Genomic DNA, 19,081 nt, shown 5'->3' on the forward strand with positions numbered 1-19,081 from the left:
GATTTGTTTGAAAATATGTCTATATAAGCAGTGAAATAACTTTGCAAAAATTAGGTAATAACCACAAAATATAAATTATAAGAACAATCATCATATTAACATTTACTTTTAACCAAATTGAAAACCCTTAAATCCACTCACAGCTGAAGATTGAATAATTACTTAAAGAAAAAAAAGAAAGTTTAAAAAAAACCCCCAATCATTCAAAACTTTGATCTGGCTGTAAATGACAGTCCTTTGTGATGCATTCTTTTGACCCTGAATAAACACTCCAAACAGTACCAGACTTAAAGTTTGTGTCAAAAACATCTCATAGTTATGATAATCCAAATACTTGATCACATGTATCCCATCGTTAACTATATTAAAAGTCCCAGACAAAAGTCCAGAGAACTTTGTTAAGTTTTTTATGCTGCACAGGGTGCACAACCCAGTGACTTGCTTAGTTTTGGAATGTTCTGTTTTTGGAGGAGATGGGCCCCACAGGTAAGGCATTTTTTGTTTCACAGAAAATCATCACCTTTGACCAGATATCAGTTTGTAGTGGCTCTTGGGCAAATCTTGGAGATATTGGGTCTGCATGTACAATTGTTTTGTATGCATTCTTTTCATACTGTAGTCACATATGCCGCATAGTGAAGTCTGTCATAAGGCCTATCGGTAGGTGGAATCAGAGGCCTTTACATTATGTATCCATCCTATGGATGGTGAGAGGTAGGGAAATTGATCTCTTTTGTATTCATTCTTTTTGTTGTTGTTTTTTGCATTTAAGACCTTATATAGGAGAACAAATGACCAGATCAGTAGCCAGTCTTATGTTTTCTCAGCACATTAACCTGCATATCAGTATCCTAATGGATCTCACCTGGATCTGGCCATTTATGGTGTTTCTATGTGGCTCTGGATAATAATTGGTTTCTGGTTTGCCCATATATTTTCATCATGCATATGGGTGGTAATAATATGGGTGGGTGGATAAGAGGAGATATGACAGAGGTCTACAAAATAATGAGTGGAGTGGAATGGGTAAACGCAAATCAGTTGTTTATTCTTTCAAATAGTACAAAGACGCAGGGGCATTCAAAGAAGTTACTAGATGATATATTTAAGGCAAATAAGATACATTTTTTTTTACTCATTTCATAATTAAAGTCCAGGATTTATTTCCAGAAGATGTGATGAAAGCTGTTAGTGTGGCTGGATTTAAAAAATGTTTGACAAGTTCCTGGAAGAAAGGTCCATAAACTAGGATTAAGGTGGATTTGGAAAAATCCACTGCTTATTACTGAAAAAAGGAGCATGGAATCTATCAATCTTTTAGGATCCTGCCAGGTACTTGTGAACTGGATTGGCCACTGTTGGAAACAGGATACTGGGCTGATGGACAGTATGGAAAATCTTATATTCTTATGTTAATTCTGGCTTAAATAGAATATTCTATAAAGGCAAAAATAGGTAGACTTGAACAGGTCGTCTGTTTGTCCAGAGGCTGGAAGTGTGCTATAGGTCAATGGATAGCTCTGATTAGTTTACACTTAGCAAATTAACAGGGGTTTGCATAAAGTCAGAGGTGATACCTGCACCCCCACCACTGAGGAATATGTCTTTGGAGCTGACAAAGGGAATCACTGGGAACAACACTGTTGTGGCTGGCAGTCCACAGGCTTCTCCTGCAAACCACCACACTTACCTCATGGGGCGGGTTTGATCCTTTGCTCCCTGATGTGGATGGCTTCCCGGAGCTCTCGCAGCACATTGCCTGTTGCCCACACAGCAAGACACCACCAATAGCCCTTGTCGCATGATGCAGCTGATATCCTCTGGCCCTGCTCATAAAGCGCGTGTGCCCAACACCTCTACATTTAAAGAGTCTGTGGTAGGAAAGGGTGAAGGTCCCTCCAGATTATGTCATACCTCTGGCCCCTGCAGATACCTTGGCAACAGGTCTCTCTACTGTCAAATTAGCATGAGTTACTTCAGCTTGTCTTCAATCTCCAGTCCTTGCCTTCATCTTCAGTTTAGTGGTTCCTGGGTCTTTGTTCTCCAGTCCTCATCTTCATCTTCGATTCCAGTGATTCTTGTCTTCCTCGTTTGTCTCTGTGGTTAGTTCTTCAGTTCCTCTTCATCTCCTCATCTGCCTGTCTGTTCTGCCCCTTGCCTCCTGCCCTGCCTATCCATCCTGCCTTTCCCTTCAGATAGTTTCCTGGTATTGACCTCGACCTCCATCCTGGACATTCTTGTATGCCGCTTGCTACTGACCACTGCCTGACTCCTGAACATTCTCCTATGCCATCTGCCACTGTTCACTGCCTGACTCCTGGACATTCCTGGATGTTGTCTGCAACTAACCAAGGCTTCTTCCGGATTTACCTGACCTCCCTCTACTCCTACCCGCAATCCCGATGGACCTCTCTATCGCCAGCAGAGGCCCCCAGAACCCGGCCCCAGAACCCAAAGGATCAACCTGAGGAAAATGTGGGCTGGTAAAGGCGAAGCTCCAGTTGGGCCTCTGCCTCATTTAGGTTCATCTGCTGATGGTGGGGACCTGTCAGGCTCCTCCCTGCAGGTTGCACCAACTCCAACTCAGTTCAAGGGTCCACTAATCCAACATACACATTATTCCCAGCAATTCAAGGGCTGTTGAGTCATATCTGGAAGGATCCAGTGGGAGATCCATTCATGCTCATTAGTTAAGTAAGTTGCTTGTCTATTAATTGGATTGATTATCTGGAGATGTTGTCACTAGAATGGATTCAATGTAAGTACTGCAAAGTGGACTGGTATATGGCTGCTGTGAAATGAAACTTTTGTGGTAAAATGTCCACCAAAGTAAAATTGCTATGTTTATTAGGGATGTTCAATTATTTAAAACATTTATCAATAGATAGATAGATAGATATTTTATAGGCAGCCACACTACCAGCCAGTGACTTGAAAATTTTGCTTTGTTTCTCTTCAAGTTGCTGAAACAAGGAAGCTCACACATATCCCACACCCAGACAGACACAGAGAAAAACAAATTTCTCATAGACACATATGCTGTTTCCAGGCCAACAGAGATTGAAACCAATACCCAGACATGGACACATACACATTTAAACCCTACCCAGATAGATACAGAGAGACAAAGATTCCTCACACCCAGACGCAGACACCCTACAGAGAGACACAAAATAAACATCCAGTCAGGCACAGAGACACAGACATATCACACCTAGACCGAAAAACGCAAACAGACACACTACACCCCGACATAGAAGGAAAAAAAGGCAGGCAGACCACATCACACACAAATAAACAGACCACACACACACACAAAACCCAGAGCACACCAGACAAACCACAGAGATACACACTGCACACCCAGTCACAAAGAGAGATGCACCACACCCATACACATAGCTAAATACTGCAATGGTGAGGGCTGGAAACCTTTCAAAAAAATCTTATATGCCAGCCAAATTTTTTTAGAAATCTTCATATCATCTTTTTATCTGTTATACTGTTTTCATTAATTTTTCCTATTTTATCTCTAATTTTGTTTTTTTTTAGTTTGCTTATCTTTTTTATTTTTGCATAGTTTGATTTATTTAATTAACTTCATTTCTTTATATTTTTGCTGTTATCTTCCCTTCCCCATCTCCTCCCTCTCTTTCCTCCTCTCCACCTCCTCATTCTTTCTGGCTTCTTTGCCTATTCCCCATCCCCTATCTCAACACTTTTTTTTTTTTCTCCTGAGTGGGTATCAGCTGTGATCTCTCTCTTTGAGTAGGGACCTGGAGCTCCTTCTGAGGGTGGCAGCTTTTCCTGGGCTTTCGAACATCACAGTGGCTACTCCCATATTCAATTCTGCCAAAAAGGTCTGCAGCAGTTCTCCCTATCTGGCTCCGCCATAGCAGAAACAGCTCCTCTCCCCGGTCCACCTAAAGAGACATTTGGCCTAGCCAGTGGCATGCTTATAATTATGTCACTATGCTGTGCCAGCTCTCTCTCTCTCTCGAGGTTGCAGTGCCTCTATGGCACCAAGACTCAAAAGTGTAGTCATTTTTTCTTCCTTGATTGGATAGCCAGTGTCTTCCCCTTCAGGATTATTCATGCCCCCCGCCCCCCCCACCCCCTTGTTATGTTACCATTCTGAATAAAGTCAAGCTTCATATCTATAATCTTGTAGCTCAAAATCTGTCAGATATAGAGAATTTGGACTTGCAGCCTCAAAAAACTGAATAATCAGATTGGATTTTGGCTGCATATAGGCCAGCATAAATCAAAGCGTGCAGATCGTAGTGGTCTGGATGGTAGCTTACCTTGCTCGGTCAGGGTGAATGAGCTACTGGGACAAATGGGAATTCATTTTGAAAGATTAGTTAAGGTGTTGGCACATATTTTAGAAAAAACTCTAAGCTTTGTATTTTATATTTGAAAATAGGGAATACTGATTAATAATATTTGTAAAAGGGAAGGATGCAAATAGAAGGCCAGGAAGTCTAGGCTTTCCACATTTATTTATTTATTTATTTTTGAATAGTGGAAGAAAATTAAAAAAAAAAAAAGGTATTGTTCTGGGGTTCATTATTATTTATTTATTTGTGCTATAGGGCACATTTCTATAGCTGTATATCATATATAGCTGAATGTACTTTCTTAATTCTTCACACTTTTTGACTACCTTCTTAGGCTCTTTTTTGTAATGACATATTTGAATCTGTAACCTTCTCAATCCCTTATTATTATTTTGTTCAAAGCACCTCTAGGCATGTCATAGAATGAATCTGAGCTGCCAGAAAATCATAGTGAAACAGTGTCATTCTTTCTGTAAGCCCTTCAACAACTTGACATGCATGACAATGATTTTATTTTATTTTATTTTTTTTTTGCTGCTCTTGTAGAAGCTGTAGCCCTGGCATTTTTTTTGTTGCTGATGCAGCTTACAATTAATGGGTGATGGGTGACTCTCTTCTGAGCGTCACATGCCATAAAGAAAACACCCAATCAAAGTAACTAAAAAGCTGAAATTGCTGGTAAAGATGGTTATAAACAGTTTTAACTGCTATTTGCTGCTGAAAATGCTCTTTGGCCCTGTTAAAATTGTCCAAGATATTGAACAGAATTTTGTGCACCATCTTCCTTGAAACACAAAGAAGATGACAGCTAAGTGGGGAGGGAGATGGGCGTATTCCCCTTCTGCATTTTTTCCAGATTTTGTCCTTACCCAAATATGGTGTATTATATTAGGGGGGAAAAAAAAAGCATTGCTGAGAAAAGCACTATTATTCAGCTATAAATACACACTTTCTTCTACTGCCACATTGACAAGTGTTGTAACAATTGTAAAAATGTATTGCTGAAGACAGACAGCACTCATCCCAGTAAAGAAATGATATTGCACTTTGTATAGCAATAGTGAAGATGATGTAGTTGGAAATCAAAGAGACTAACTGGAACAAAACAGTTATTGATTAATTAAACACTTCTTCCTGGTAAGGAACTGACACAATTCCTGCCTGACTCTCTGCAAACAGTGCTGCTTGAATGCCGTTGCTTCCTCTCTCTTGTAAGGATGTACACTCATTTTAACATGTCTCTCAGCACATCTCCAAGTACTGAATAACTAAAGAACAACAATCTTCCTGATCAACTACAAAAACAAGTGAATACATTATTAAAAATCATGTTCATTTTTCATATCTTCTAAATTCATATCTTCTAAATTCTGCATTATCTGCTATCCCCCTCATCCTCTGCTTTTTCATTTTCCATCCTGTTTACCCATACTTAGCCAAATGATATTCATCATATGACTGGAAAGGTTTCCTTAGTACTTCAGTATGATAATACAAATTGGGGAAAGATTTTAGAAACTCAGCAGCAATGAGGCAAAACCTAATCTAGATTTTCAAAACATTACCCGTGGTAAGTTTAATTTTATTGTATTTGCTACTTGTGGCACATCTTCAATATTCATGCTCTTTAGTCTTTACATAAGAACAATATTAAACCAATGCCATTGTAGTCTTACAGTTATTGAGACCTCATATACTGTGGCGGGCTTTCAAAGCAATAGCCCCATGTAGCCACTAATAGACACTAATAGCAATAGCCCCATGTAGCCCCATGTAGCCACTATTATTGCTTTGAAAGCCCGCCACAGTATATGAGGTCTCAATAACTGTAAGACTACAATGGCATTGGTTTAATATTGTTCTTATATGATGGTGCTTTGAAACTAACATTAAGATTACATCATATTTATACAGTTTTCTTTCTTGACTTTAGTCTTTACACACATCTATCCTTCTAATTAATTTTATGCTATGCCAAATTCAATAATAGTTATTTTACATCCTGCCTTACATATATAAAGGATTTCAATGATGTTTTCACTTAAAAAAAAAAACACACACACACACATATGTACCCCATAGTAGAGTGGATATCCTTGTTATTTATGTTGACACAAAATCTCTAGAACAGCTTCCATAGGGGAGAAGAAAGGAAGAGCATTGCTATTTTTATCACACAATTGTAGTTGACTAAACTGACACCAAGGATAATGATTTTCATTTTCCCTGCACTAGGAATGTCTCTTTCACCTAACGTTAACCCACAATATAGTTGCATACCCTACAAATGCAAGACATGAGAGTTGCTAAGTAAGCAAGTGTAAAGAGAGTTGATAATAAAACTGAACTATAAGTCATTAATAACGTATGTAGGGTTTACATGCAAATTCAAATGTACCTGAAACTTTCACTCATATGTTAATTTTATTCAGATTATAAATTGGAAGGATTATATGCCCAAAAAAGTAATCACACTTAAGCATTTTTTTTTTAGCATCTATCTATTTGGAGACTGCAGGTAGCAGTATATTGCAATTGCAATCTTATAGATAAACAATAACAAACCAGCTATAATCATGCTTTGGGTTGTTAATAGAGACATGTAACCAATCAGAAGAACTACAGGTGTTCCAAAGACCAGTCAATTTACTACAGATGTGAAAATGCAATGCAGTGCCTACTATAACAGTTAATAAAACTGTACATAATTATCAAATATTTCAGAAACTACATTTTTAGTACTACTTCATTACTGTTGTGGTTATTTTCTAAAATACAGAATTACCAACAAATCAATGCTTCCGACACTTTTGCTATTGCTTATTTAAAATTGTTCTTGAGAGAAGAGAGACTAAAAATCCTAATAAGATTATAAAATAGTGAGATTATAAGAAGATATTGAAAGATTATAGTATAAAACTTCTACTTTACTAAACAATGGACATGTATACATACATATTTTTGTAGTGAATGATATACTTAATGATGGAAATATTCATATCTGTTATTACTTTACTGAGTTTTTGAAGTGGCACTGGCTATCAGTACTATGCTAAATTTTATAGCCAGATACAAATGTATATACTTTTTGACACTAAACCCAGAGAAAGAGTATCTCCTAAATTAATACTTGAATTATCCATTTATAACAGATAAGGATATTCCTCTCATATTATGAAATGCAGTTGAAATCACAAAATATCTTTTTTTTTTTTATTGACTGTAAAAATATTTCATGAGATATACCTTGGTACTGAGCACTGAATCCACGGTATCTGTGGTTGCTGTCTGACACAAAGTGGAGCCTGAGCCAATTTTTGTTGCTGATAACTGGAGGAGGGACATTCATTCCAGACAACCTGGATCAGAAAAGCACATGCGCACAGAAAAAAAAGAAAATTAAGAAAATAATTACCAGAAGAGATTAAGACTTGTCAGTTAAGAATCTTGTTTTCTTTTCAAGCAAGCAGAATTTTTCAAAGTTATGTCTTAATTGATTTCTAAACAAAAAAGAGGTCCATATTCAGCAGTCAGGGAGTGGGTACATGATCCGGGTAAAGTTACCCAGATGTCTTTAGGTGTAAATTGAACAGAATACAGCCAGTTATGCATTCTGCTGAATAAACCCGCATAAAGTCCATGTTATCCAGACAACACTGATATTCTGTGTTATCCAGCAAAGTTGTCCAGGTAAGCCTGGCAAACCCAAAAAAGCATTCCTAAAGTTATCTGGATAAATTAGCCCCCCCCCCCCCCCCAAGAACACCCCGGGAATGCCTCTTATTTATCCAGGTTAGTTTTATCTGGTTAAATTCTTACTTGGATAAATCAGTGGCAGGTGGTGTAGTGGGAAATTCGAAGACAGTGGTTTGTCCAGCTCACAGCTAGATTCATCAAAAAGTGTTAATAACAAAAAGGGGCATCTTTATGTACATTTTATTTATTATGTATTTATTTATTTTAAAAGTTTTTATATATCACGAAATAGCCAGGATCTGGCCGTCTAGGCGGTTTACAGGAAACATACATAATTTAAAATATCTAACAAAATCAAACAAATAATGTTCATTAAAACAAAACACAATCGAGACAAAGTTAACATAACATGCGGTATAGTCTAACATTGCAATTCATAATGATATAATGACAAAGCCATTCAAAATGATATCAGTAATAGAACAAAACAATTAAAGTCAGAATTTAAAGATGGGCATTCTATGATATTACCTTAAGCCAGAAACTTAGTGTAAACTAAAACAGTACCAAAATTGTATTAAATTAATGTTCAAGAGAATGTACTGAGATATTATCTCTTATTGGATTATTTTATAATTGCAAAAATCAATTTTTTTTCAGATGTAAGCACATTTATAAAGAAAAGTCTTTAACAGTTTTTTGAATTCTTGTTTATTTTGGGATAATCTAATATATTCAGGTATTGAATTCCAAAGTCACGGTCCAGCCACTGAAAAGGCTCTTCTTGAGTTATATTCAGTCTTGCATTTCTTACTGAAGGTACTTCCAAAATACATTTATCCAAGGATCGCAATTGTCTGGGTGGTTTATAAATTCTAAGCAGCGAGCATAACCATACTGAATTTTCATTATATAATAAGCCATAAATTATTGTTAAAATTTTGTAAGAAATCATATGTGTTATCGGAAGCCAGTGAAGTTGTTGTAAAGATTGTGATATGTGATCTCTTCGTGTCAGGTTGTATAGTAGACGTGCAGTAGAGTTTTGGATCAATTGAAGCGGTTGAATGGAGGAATGAGGAAGTCCTAGATATAGTGCATTACAGTAGTCTAAGCTGCATCATATAGTAATTTACTGCTTTGCATTGGTAGTATGGTAAACTTAGTGCACTGTGTGATAATCTCTATGAGAGAGAGAAAGAGAAAGAGGGAGGGAGAGAGAGATATGTATGTTTGGTAGCAGAATTTTACTACTCGCACACAATTTGACTTATAGTAACAATATATAGTCTTTGTATGAATAAAATAACTCTAAATAAACAGTATATTCAGGTAATTTTTTCTTTTATTTCCTTTGTATATACATTTTGTATGATGTTTGGGACAAAGGGAGGGTATCCTATACCTTAAAAAGTTGACGTGATAGAGAAAAACTGGGGTCATTTTTTGATTCAGATGTCAAAAGTTAGTCAAAAACAAGTGTCAGATCTAACTCAACGAAAATTGTGTTCCCCAGTGTAATCTTGTTTCAATCTAACTTGTGTATCTAATGGGGACTTCATTGCTGGCAAGGATTCATCTGCTCTTCTCTCATATGTTTGTCTTCATACCGCCTCACTATACATACCTAATTACTCCTTTGCATTATCTACTGATATGAATCCTAAAACAACCTTCACCTGTGTCAAATAGTTCATGTGAGCCTCATGATTATGTAGAAACTCATTTTTCTTACTTTTACTGCTTTTTTGAAGATGTACAGCAAAGCTCCCTTTCCACTGACATTCTTCTACATACAGCCAATGCAAAATATGACTTCCTCACAATTAATTTATGTTCTTTGATCTGACAATAATTCTATAATTGCTTCTATAGCAACATGTACACCCAAAATGTTGTGTTTCAAACAACTTAAAAATTACATTTCTCCTACATATATTTTAGATTATCATTCTTACCTCTCTTTCCAAAAGGTCTACCATTTCAAATATAATATAATGCCCTGTATTCTTCTTAGTTATTTATTTATTTATTTATTTATTTATTTATTTAACATTTTTCTATACCGAACTTCATGACAAGCTTCATATCAGGTCGGTTTACATCAAACATAGGGATTAACTGAACATAACCATATAACAGGAAGGCCGAAGCGCAGGTACAAATAACAGGGAGAATGAAATTAATTAGTTACTCTCTCTATCGAAATTGCTCACATTTCTGTACTCCATCCCTGGTTATCTCTTCAAATTCCTTTTTTTACTGATAATCCTGTCTAATCTAAGCATGATATTTGATGCAATTCTTGGAGGCACTGGTACCCCTCTTGGAACTTTGAAGTCTATTGATCTAGAGATCTTATGTAACAAAATGTCTTCTATAGCTCAGAACTGTGCTAAGGTGACAATTTACAAGCTAAAGTTATTCAAGACACTTTTAACTTACATACTGTACTTGTTAATACTACTGGTATAGTCTCAGATATTATTGGACATAACATACTTATTCCTACAGAAGCACAAGGCGCCACCGATCACCAAGTTTCTTGGCATTAGCATGCACTGAAATACAAATGGAACTTGCAATTACTATGAAATAAATTATTATTTCTACCAGAACAATGGCCCCCATTTTTAATGCAGGCTATATATAGGCATGTACTTAAATTTGCATTGCAAAATTTAGATTGGTGGAGGGTAAGGGCCTGATTTTCAAAAGGTTTTATATATGTGCATTGTACAACCCAGTTTTACACATATCAACAAGCTTTTGAAATTTTCCCAAGCGTACTGTGCACATAAAAGTACAACTGTAGCCATGAAGCCCTTTAAGTATTTCCATGGTGAAGAGAGCTCATCTTTGATTCATCTCCATGGGTCCAGATGTCTGCCATTGATACATCTCAGATATCTGAGGAAGATGTACTCTGCTTTGAACAGGTGTTGGTATCAGTAACTTTTGATAAAGAGCTGGACAGGAAGCTCCAGCATCCCTTGGATAAGGTGACTTTGAGCATCAATGCACCAGCATTAAGGACATTGGAGTTGCGATGGAGAAGGTACAGAGAAGGGCAATCAAAATGATAAAGGGGATGGAACAGCTCCCCTATGAGGAAAGGCTGAAGAGGTTAGGGCTGTTCAGTTTGGAGAAGAGACGGCTGAGGGGGGATATGATAGAGGTCTTTAAAATCATAAGAGGTCTTGACCGAGTAGATGTGAATTGGTTATTTACACTTTCAAATAATAGAAGGACTAGGGGGCATTCCATGAAGTTAGCAAGTAGCACATTTAAGACTAATTGGAGAAAATTATTTTTCACTCAACACACAATAAAGCTCTGGAATTTGTTGCCAGAGGATGTGGTTAGTGCAGTTAGTGTAGCTGGGTTCAAAAAGGTTTGGATAAGTTCTTGGAGAAGTCCATCAACGGCTATTAATCAAGTTTACTTAGGGAATAGCCACTGCTATTAATTGCATCAGTAGCATGGTATCTTCTTAGTGTTTGGGTAATTGCCAGGTTTTTGTGGCCTGGTTTGGCCTCTGTTGGAAACAATATGCTTGGTCTTGATGGACCCTTTTGGTCTGACCCAGCATGGCAATTTCTTATGTTCTTATGTGTTGATGCATAGTAATGTCCAGGCAATACTGGAGTCCTTATAACCACTCCATGATTTGGTGCCGATATTTGTTCTCAAAGAAGAATCAAAAGAAATTGCTACTGGTGGTGATCTCCATCACATCAGTGAAATAAGTTTCCTTGAGAAACAGGAGATTCACAGGGTCTAGGCCCTAACAAACAAGTATTCCCCTTTTCTGCTAGACATGAAAAATTGAGGCATTTGTTTCTAGCTTGGATTCAGAATACTTCTGAGGGGTATAGCTTTGAATCTAGATATTTCTCTAATCAGGGGGGAATTGCCAGGTCTCCTACCAATCCCTCTCCTCTGCAGGAAAGAGAAATGTATCTGCTTGAGGATCTCTCTAATGCTAGATTTATTCAGAAAATTATTGAGGCCATTTCATTTGCTCTGCAGAAGGAGGAACAAAATCCTGGACATCCTCCATTTGCACTGGGGCTGCTAAGGAGATTATGTCTGTCTCAGTGCAGAGATCCTTCACAAGGAACAGATGAGGATATGGAAGAATCCCCTCTCTGTGGCTCCTGTGAATAAGAAGACATAAGAACATAAAAAGTTGCCATGCTGGTTCAGAGTGAGGGTCCAACAAGCCCATCCTACTGTTTCTAACATTTGACAATCCAAGTTACAACTACTTGGAAAGTACCCAAACATAAAGTAGATCCCATGCTACTGTCAGTAATGGCAGTGGCTATACCATAAGTCAACTTGATTAAAGCAGTTAATGGACTTCTCCTCCAAGAGTTATCAAACCTTTTTTAAATTCAGCTACACTGAATTTCCTAACCACATCCTCTGGCAAAAATTCCAGAACTCAAATGCGCATTGAGTATGAAAAAAATTTTCTCCAATGTGTTTAAATGTGCTACTTGCTAACTTTATAGATTACCCCACAGTTATTTTAGATTAGATTTTTATATTCTGCTTTTTGGCACTTCAAAGTATATAGCAAAGAGGATTATATTCAGGTACTATAGGTATTTCCCTGTCTGGACAGGGCTTACAATCTAATTTTGTACCTGAGACAATGGAGGGTAAACTGACTTGTTCAAAGTCACAAGAAGCAACAGTGGGAACTAAACCCTGGTTTCTGTGGGTTGGACCCCACCGCTCCACCCACTAGGTTACTCCTCCATAGTCCTTCTATTATCTGAAAGAGTAAATAACTGGTTCAGATTTACTCATTCTAAATATCGCATGATTTTATAGACCTCTTTCATATCTCCCCTCAGCCATCTCTTCTCCAAGCTGATCAACCTTTCCTCATAAAGGAGCTATTCCATCACCTTTATCAGTTTGGTCGCCCTTCTCTGTACCTTCTCCAGTGTGACAATAACTTTTCAAAGATGTGGCAACCAGAATGTTGCTGAGGTAACTTAATAGAAACTGAAGGTCCACTATAATTTCGGACCCGATACTATTTCTCCGCTTAAAGTTTTAGTGGAGAAATGGTGTCGGGTAAATGGCTCAGCCCTCTTGTGGTTCCTACCTAGCAAACAAACGTTTCTCCGTTAAACTCAGCTCCTCAGAATCCTCCTCCTTTACTCTTCCACAAGGGGTTCTTCTCTCTTCTCCACTCTATTCAATATTTACCTCCTCCCCCTCTGTAATCATCTTTCAAATCTTCGTCTCAAATTCTACATTTACGCTGATGATGTTCAAATCATCATCCCCATCCGAGAATCACTATCTGCTACTTTAAACTTCTGGAAGAAATGCCTCACCTCCATTAACACTCTCCTGACCTCCCTCCAGCTTGCCCTGAACTCCGCTAAAACTGAACTCCTCCTCATCCATAACCAACAGACCCTCAAACTGTCCCCTTCTAATGACCCCAGGATTGCTACACTCACTTCTCATCACCCTGTACGGAACCTAGGCATCTTTGTGGACACGCACCTGAACCTAAAAAACCATATTTCCTCTGTCATTAAAGGAGGTTTCTATAAACTTATGGTCATAAAGAAGCTCAAGTCCCTTCTCCACACACAAGACCTCAAAACAGTCATCCAAGCCACTTTAACCTCCAAGCTAGATTACTGCAACTCCTTGTACCTGGGCCTTCCTCTCTCTAACATCAAACCTCTCCAGATTTTACAAAATGCAATGGCAAGGATGATAATCAATGCTCATAAATCAGACCATATAACTCCCATCCTCAAGGACCTACACTCGCTCCCCATCACATACCACATTCTGTTCAAAACGCTAACTATCATTCACTAAGCCATCCACAAACATAACTCCTTGTGGCTCAGTGAACCCTTACAACTTTCACATTCTTCCCGCCCCTCCAGAGTGAACCGCAAATACACCTTGCAAGTCCCCCCACTTAAAAAGGCTCGTCTGACAGCCACCAGGAACTGTGCCCTGTCGATTGCTGGCCCCATGCACTGGAACAATCTACCCCTTAACCTTAGTTTGGAGCCATGCCCTCTTAAGTTCAGAAAAATGCTAAAAACCTGGCTCTTTCACCAGGCTTTCCCTGATTAATTTTCCTTGTTCGACTACTATCCACCTCCCCGGCACCTCTTACTCCTCCCGTCGCTCCATGACACCTCTCAATTGCTCTCTGATGACTCCATGTAGCCAGCCACATACTACTGCTTGTGTATTTGTAGATATGTTTTACTTTTTGCATACTGTATTCTCTTTAGTTTTCATTTTGCTAAATTTCACCTCTCTGTGTTTCCTTTTGTATTTATCAGTTGCCCTGTTCCCCCTTTCCCTGTTTATTGTAATTTCCACCTTTTTTACGTTAAAATGTAAACCAATATGATGTGTATTTTAATGTCGGTATAGAAAAGCTGTTAAATAAAATAAATAAAGAAATAAATACTTATAGGCACATGGGCTACTTTTGCATTTATTGGAACCTCTCTGTTGGGATGCCCTAACTCTCCTTTTTCATTAGTATCCTTCAAAGATACTTTCCTCTGAATCATGCACTGCTGAGTGACTGTTGGCTTTCCCACTTGTTCTAGTTGTCTGATTCATGAGGTGATTGCTTCATTTGCAGCCTTCCATCAAGCCTTCCATTGTGTCTTGAGACCCAGCAGATAAAAGATCCTTTTGAGCCTCTACACTCCTGTCACCTGAAGTACTTGAACTGGGAAGTCATATTTTTGATGGGGGTTTGCATTCAGCAGATTCATTGTTAATTTTTAGTATGCACAAAAAAAATAGAGATATATTTTAAAAGCCTCGTGCACACTAAAATTGGGAGATAGGAACACAAATCAGGCTTATGCATGCTCACCAAATTTTTAATGCCATCCAGATGTGCATGTATCTTCCACTGCATGAGCATGTACATCTCAAAGGTTTTCAAAAAGGATTGGTGCGCGGGCATGGTCTGGGTGCAATATGAGCATTTCAGGGCATGGCCAAGAGATAAGAACATAAGAACATAAGAAATTGCCATGCTGGGTCAGAACAAGGGTCCATCAAGCCCAGCATCCTGTTTCCAACAGAGGCCAAAACCAGGCCACAAGAACCTGGCAATTATCCAAATACAAAGAAGATCCCATGCTACTGATGCAATTAATAACAGTGGCTATTCCCTAAGATGAGCATGTGCCCAGAACCATATAGTGTAAATTTGTTTCTGCTAGGGATGAGGTGTAAGTTTAAAAAAGTGCAAAACTAGTCATATTTGAGGGGTTTTAAGGACCTGGGCAAACTGGTGAATCTGGCAATAGAGTGGATACATGCCTCTTTCAAATTTCCCTGACTTACGCAGTAGAAGTGGGATTTATGTGCATAGGTGCACGCCCACTTAAAATTGGTTGCACGTGTGCATAGGGTCAGGCTATTTTAAGAAAGGCATGTATATTAGGGATGTGCACACATTTTTTTTTTGTTGGTGTTTCTTTTTCAGGTCCAGGGTGGGCCATTTCAATCCACTCCCCGAAACAAAAAACTTTTTTCATTTTTATTTTGGGAAAAACCTAAAAAAACAAAAAAAAGCCCACCCCAATCCTTCAAATTATTTAACTATAATCCCCCCACCCTCCTGACCCCCCCAAGACTTACTGAAAGTCCCTGGTGGTCCAGAGGCAGTCCCAGGAGCGATCTCCCCCTCTCGGGCCGTCGGCTGCCAGTAATCAAAATGGTGTCGGTGGCCCTTTGCCCTTACCATGTGACAGGGGCTACTGGTGCCATTGGTCGGCCCCTGTCACATGATAGGAGCAATGAATGGCCTGAGAGGGGGAGATCGCTCCCGTGACTCCTGCTGGACCACCAGGGACTTTTGGCAAATCTTTGGGGGGGTCGTGCAAGTCTTGGGGGATTGGGACGGTGGGGGTTTGTAATTCATTAAATTTGAAGGATTGGGATGGGTTTGGGTTTGTTTTTTTAATGTGCCCTTTCTCCCCCCCCAAAAAAAAAAAAGATAGGAAAACCACACAAAATTAATGGGTTTTCCTTTTGTTTAGTCAGCACCCCCAAAATGCAACAAAATAGGAAATATCATCTTTATTCCCTATTTCGTTGCAAACAAATACACATCCCTAATACATATACACGCACAAGTTATAAAATGGCCATTTATGTTGCCACACACTGAATCACATTAACTAAAATGCACCCACATGCCAGTTTGAAAGTTACTATTCCAGTTTACACTAAATTAAGGCAGTGCACACTAAGAGGCTAATTTTCAAAATGATTTACAAGTATAAATGTAACAAAATTTGTTGCAATTTTCAACATCCATTTACACACATAGGGGCAGATTTTAAAAGGGTTATGCGTGTATATTACGTGCGTAACCCTGAAAACCCGCTCCTGCATGCGCTGAGCCTATTTTGCATAGGCCCGGTGATGTGCGCAAGCCCCGGGATGCGCGTATGTCCCGGGGCTTGAAAAAAGGGATGGGGAGTGGGCGGGACAGGGCAGTCCGAGGGCAGAACGGGGGCGGGACCAAGGCCTCCGGCACAGCGGCCGTGCCGGGGGATCGTGCACTGGCACTCAGCCGGTGCACACATGTTGCCACAGCATCTTTAGTAGACCACCTAAGATTGGTCTACATGTAGGAGATCTGTAAAGCTGAATTGTGGAATTCTCTCCACACATTTGCACCACATTATTGTTTGGACATGGACTCCCTCATGACAGTATATTCTTCTAGTCTGTTCTTAGGAATCACTGTATAAAAAGATATTATATAGTACTGTTTTGATTTTCCCTTTTTTTCATTTGGGACATGTTTATACTTCTAGAAATTGTGAGATACAAGTTTTGTGCTGGGCTTTATTTGATGTCACCAACTTGTTAAGATTGGTATCTTATTCTCGTTGGAGAACACCTGTTACAGCTAAGCAACTCGGCTTTATCTGCAAAAGGACAAACCTGTTATTTATTATATTGGATGAGAATCTGGCCTTTTTTCAGTTTGAATTTCAATTTATATTATTGCTTGATAGTTTAATTTACCCTTTTGAATAGAGATTACTGTATATCCAAAACCCACTAGTAATTTGCCTATCTTTAAATATCTAATCACATATAAAATGAGACTATAATTCAATCTGTCCAATTTATTATGCAATCTTTAATATACTGCAATGCACTTTTTTATAAAGCATAATGTTTTGATTTTCTTGTGCATTTCTAGTCTATAATATTTTTTCATGTAATCCTTTGGAATTTAGATCCTTAGCACTGTGAATTTATTATATAGTTTTATACATTCAGTATATAATGTAGTAGACTGAACAAAATTAGACAGTTTTCTGGGTAATTTTCTAAGGCACTGCCTTCTCATTTTGATTATATTTAATCTTATTTATGGGTTAAAATAGTTCTGCCTTGATAACTAATACTTTTTTTTATTGCAGCTCAAAGATTTATCTTGCACAAATTACTAAAATTAAACTTTATTTTCTGTTTTCTGCTCTTTATTTTGTCTTGGAATCTTGGAAAGAAGAGAAGCTCTTCTTTTTTTGACTGAACTGGTAATCATGTTTCTCACTGCGCTTATCTTGCTATAAAATTATTTTTCATGTGTTCTATGTGTCTGTCAAATTAGATATGAAATTTAGTTCTGTTTGAATTTCAATTGTTTGAGTGGAAATCAATTTGAATTAAACAGGAACACAAATTTGTCATAGAAATAAAAATGCTTTTGTTAGATGACTGGGCCTTAATTCTGTGAAATTCCTGAGTCATATAAATGGCTGAATATGTACAGGTATTTAGACTGCAACATTTTTCTTCATATATCAGAGTGGATATATGAGCTGAATTAAGAGACATTTGATACCAGGCTACATGGATTTACACTTATCCATACTTTTTGCATATGCCTAAAATTCACAGAAAAAGAAGAAAATGGTGTATGGCTCTAGTATTTTCAGAGTTCAAAGGACTTCAGAACAGATAAAACAAAATGTTTGCAAAGTACATATTTTTTCTGGATACTATATTAAAAAGTTGTAAAACTCTTTGAGGCAGATTTTAAAAGCCCTGCGCACATAACTCCAGCTGGATTTACGCACGCCGGGGACTTGTGTGCCAGCGCGCGCAAAGCCCCTGGATGCGTGTAAGTCCCGGGGCTTTGCTTGGGGGGCGTGTCGGGGCATGTCGTGGGCGGCGCGACATTCGGGGACATACCGGGGGTGGGGCCATGGGCGTGGTGCCGGCCCGGGGACATTCCTGGGGCATGGCCAAGGCCTCCAAACCAGTCCCTGGGCCGGGGAATGGCATGCCGGCAGCCGGCCGGCGCACGCAAGTTACGTCTGCCTCAGACAGGCGTAACTTTCTGAACAAAAGTAGGGGGGGATTTAGTTAGGGCTGGGGGGTGGGTTAGGTAGCGGAAGGGAGGGGAAGGTGGGGGGGGGGCCGGAAAAAAGTTCCCTCCGAGGCCGCTCTGATTTCAGAGCGGCCTCGGAGGGAACAGAGGCAGGCTGCTCGGCTCAGCGCACACAGGTTGCACAATTATGCACCCCTCTGCATGCACCGACCCTGGATTTTATAACATGCGCGTAGCAGCGCGTGCATGTTATAAAACCGGGCCTAGATTTGTTCGTGCCGAGTTGCGCGAACAAATCTATGCCCACACATAACTTTAAAAATCTACACCTGTATGATGATGCATGAACATTTTATTAATTAATTTATTTTCTTTTTATATTCTACTTTACAAGCACTTCAAAGAGGATTATATTTAGGGATTTCACTAACCCCATAGGATTTAGAATCTAAGGGGTCATTTACTGGTGTTTACCATGTGGTAAACACCTTAGGGTAGCAATAATGTGCAGCATTTTCAATAGAGCACATTACCATTTTGGCCATATTTGGGGTTAATTAATGAGCTAATTTTCATGCAAATACTTTCAGATGCATGTAAAGCAGCTCTTGCTAGGTGATCTCATGTAAATAAAATAAGACATCTTGCAATTTTT

The 19,081-nt window shown here is 38.7% G+C and overlaps 1 protein-coding gene across 1 annotated transcript in view; it reads right to left on the minus strand.

The window, feature by feature from the left end:
- The window catches only part of CSMD3 (CUB and Sushi multiple domains 3), a 3,551,396-nt gene that overhangs the window by 2,246,105 nt on the left and 1,286,210 nt on the right, over positions 1-19,081 (minus strand). Inside the window, 1 exon segment of the mRNA XM_029591914.1 lies at positions 7,587-7,699. Within this exon segment, the coding sequence (XP_029447774.1) occupies positions 7,587-7,699 (113 nt within the window).

Source organism: Rhinatrema bivittatum, chromosome 2 (genome assembly GCF_901001135.1).
Source record: "Rhinatrema bivittatum chromosome 2, aRhiBiv1.1, whole genome shotgun sequence".
NCBI classification, from domain to species: Eukaryota; Metazoa; Chordata; class Amphibia; order Gymnophiona; family Rhinatrematidae; genus Rhinatrema; species Rhinatrema bivittatum.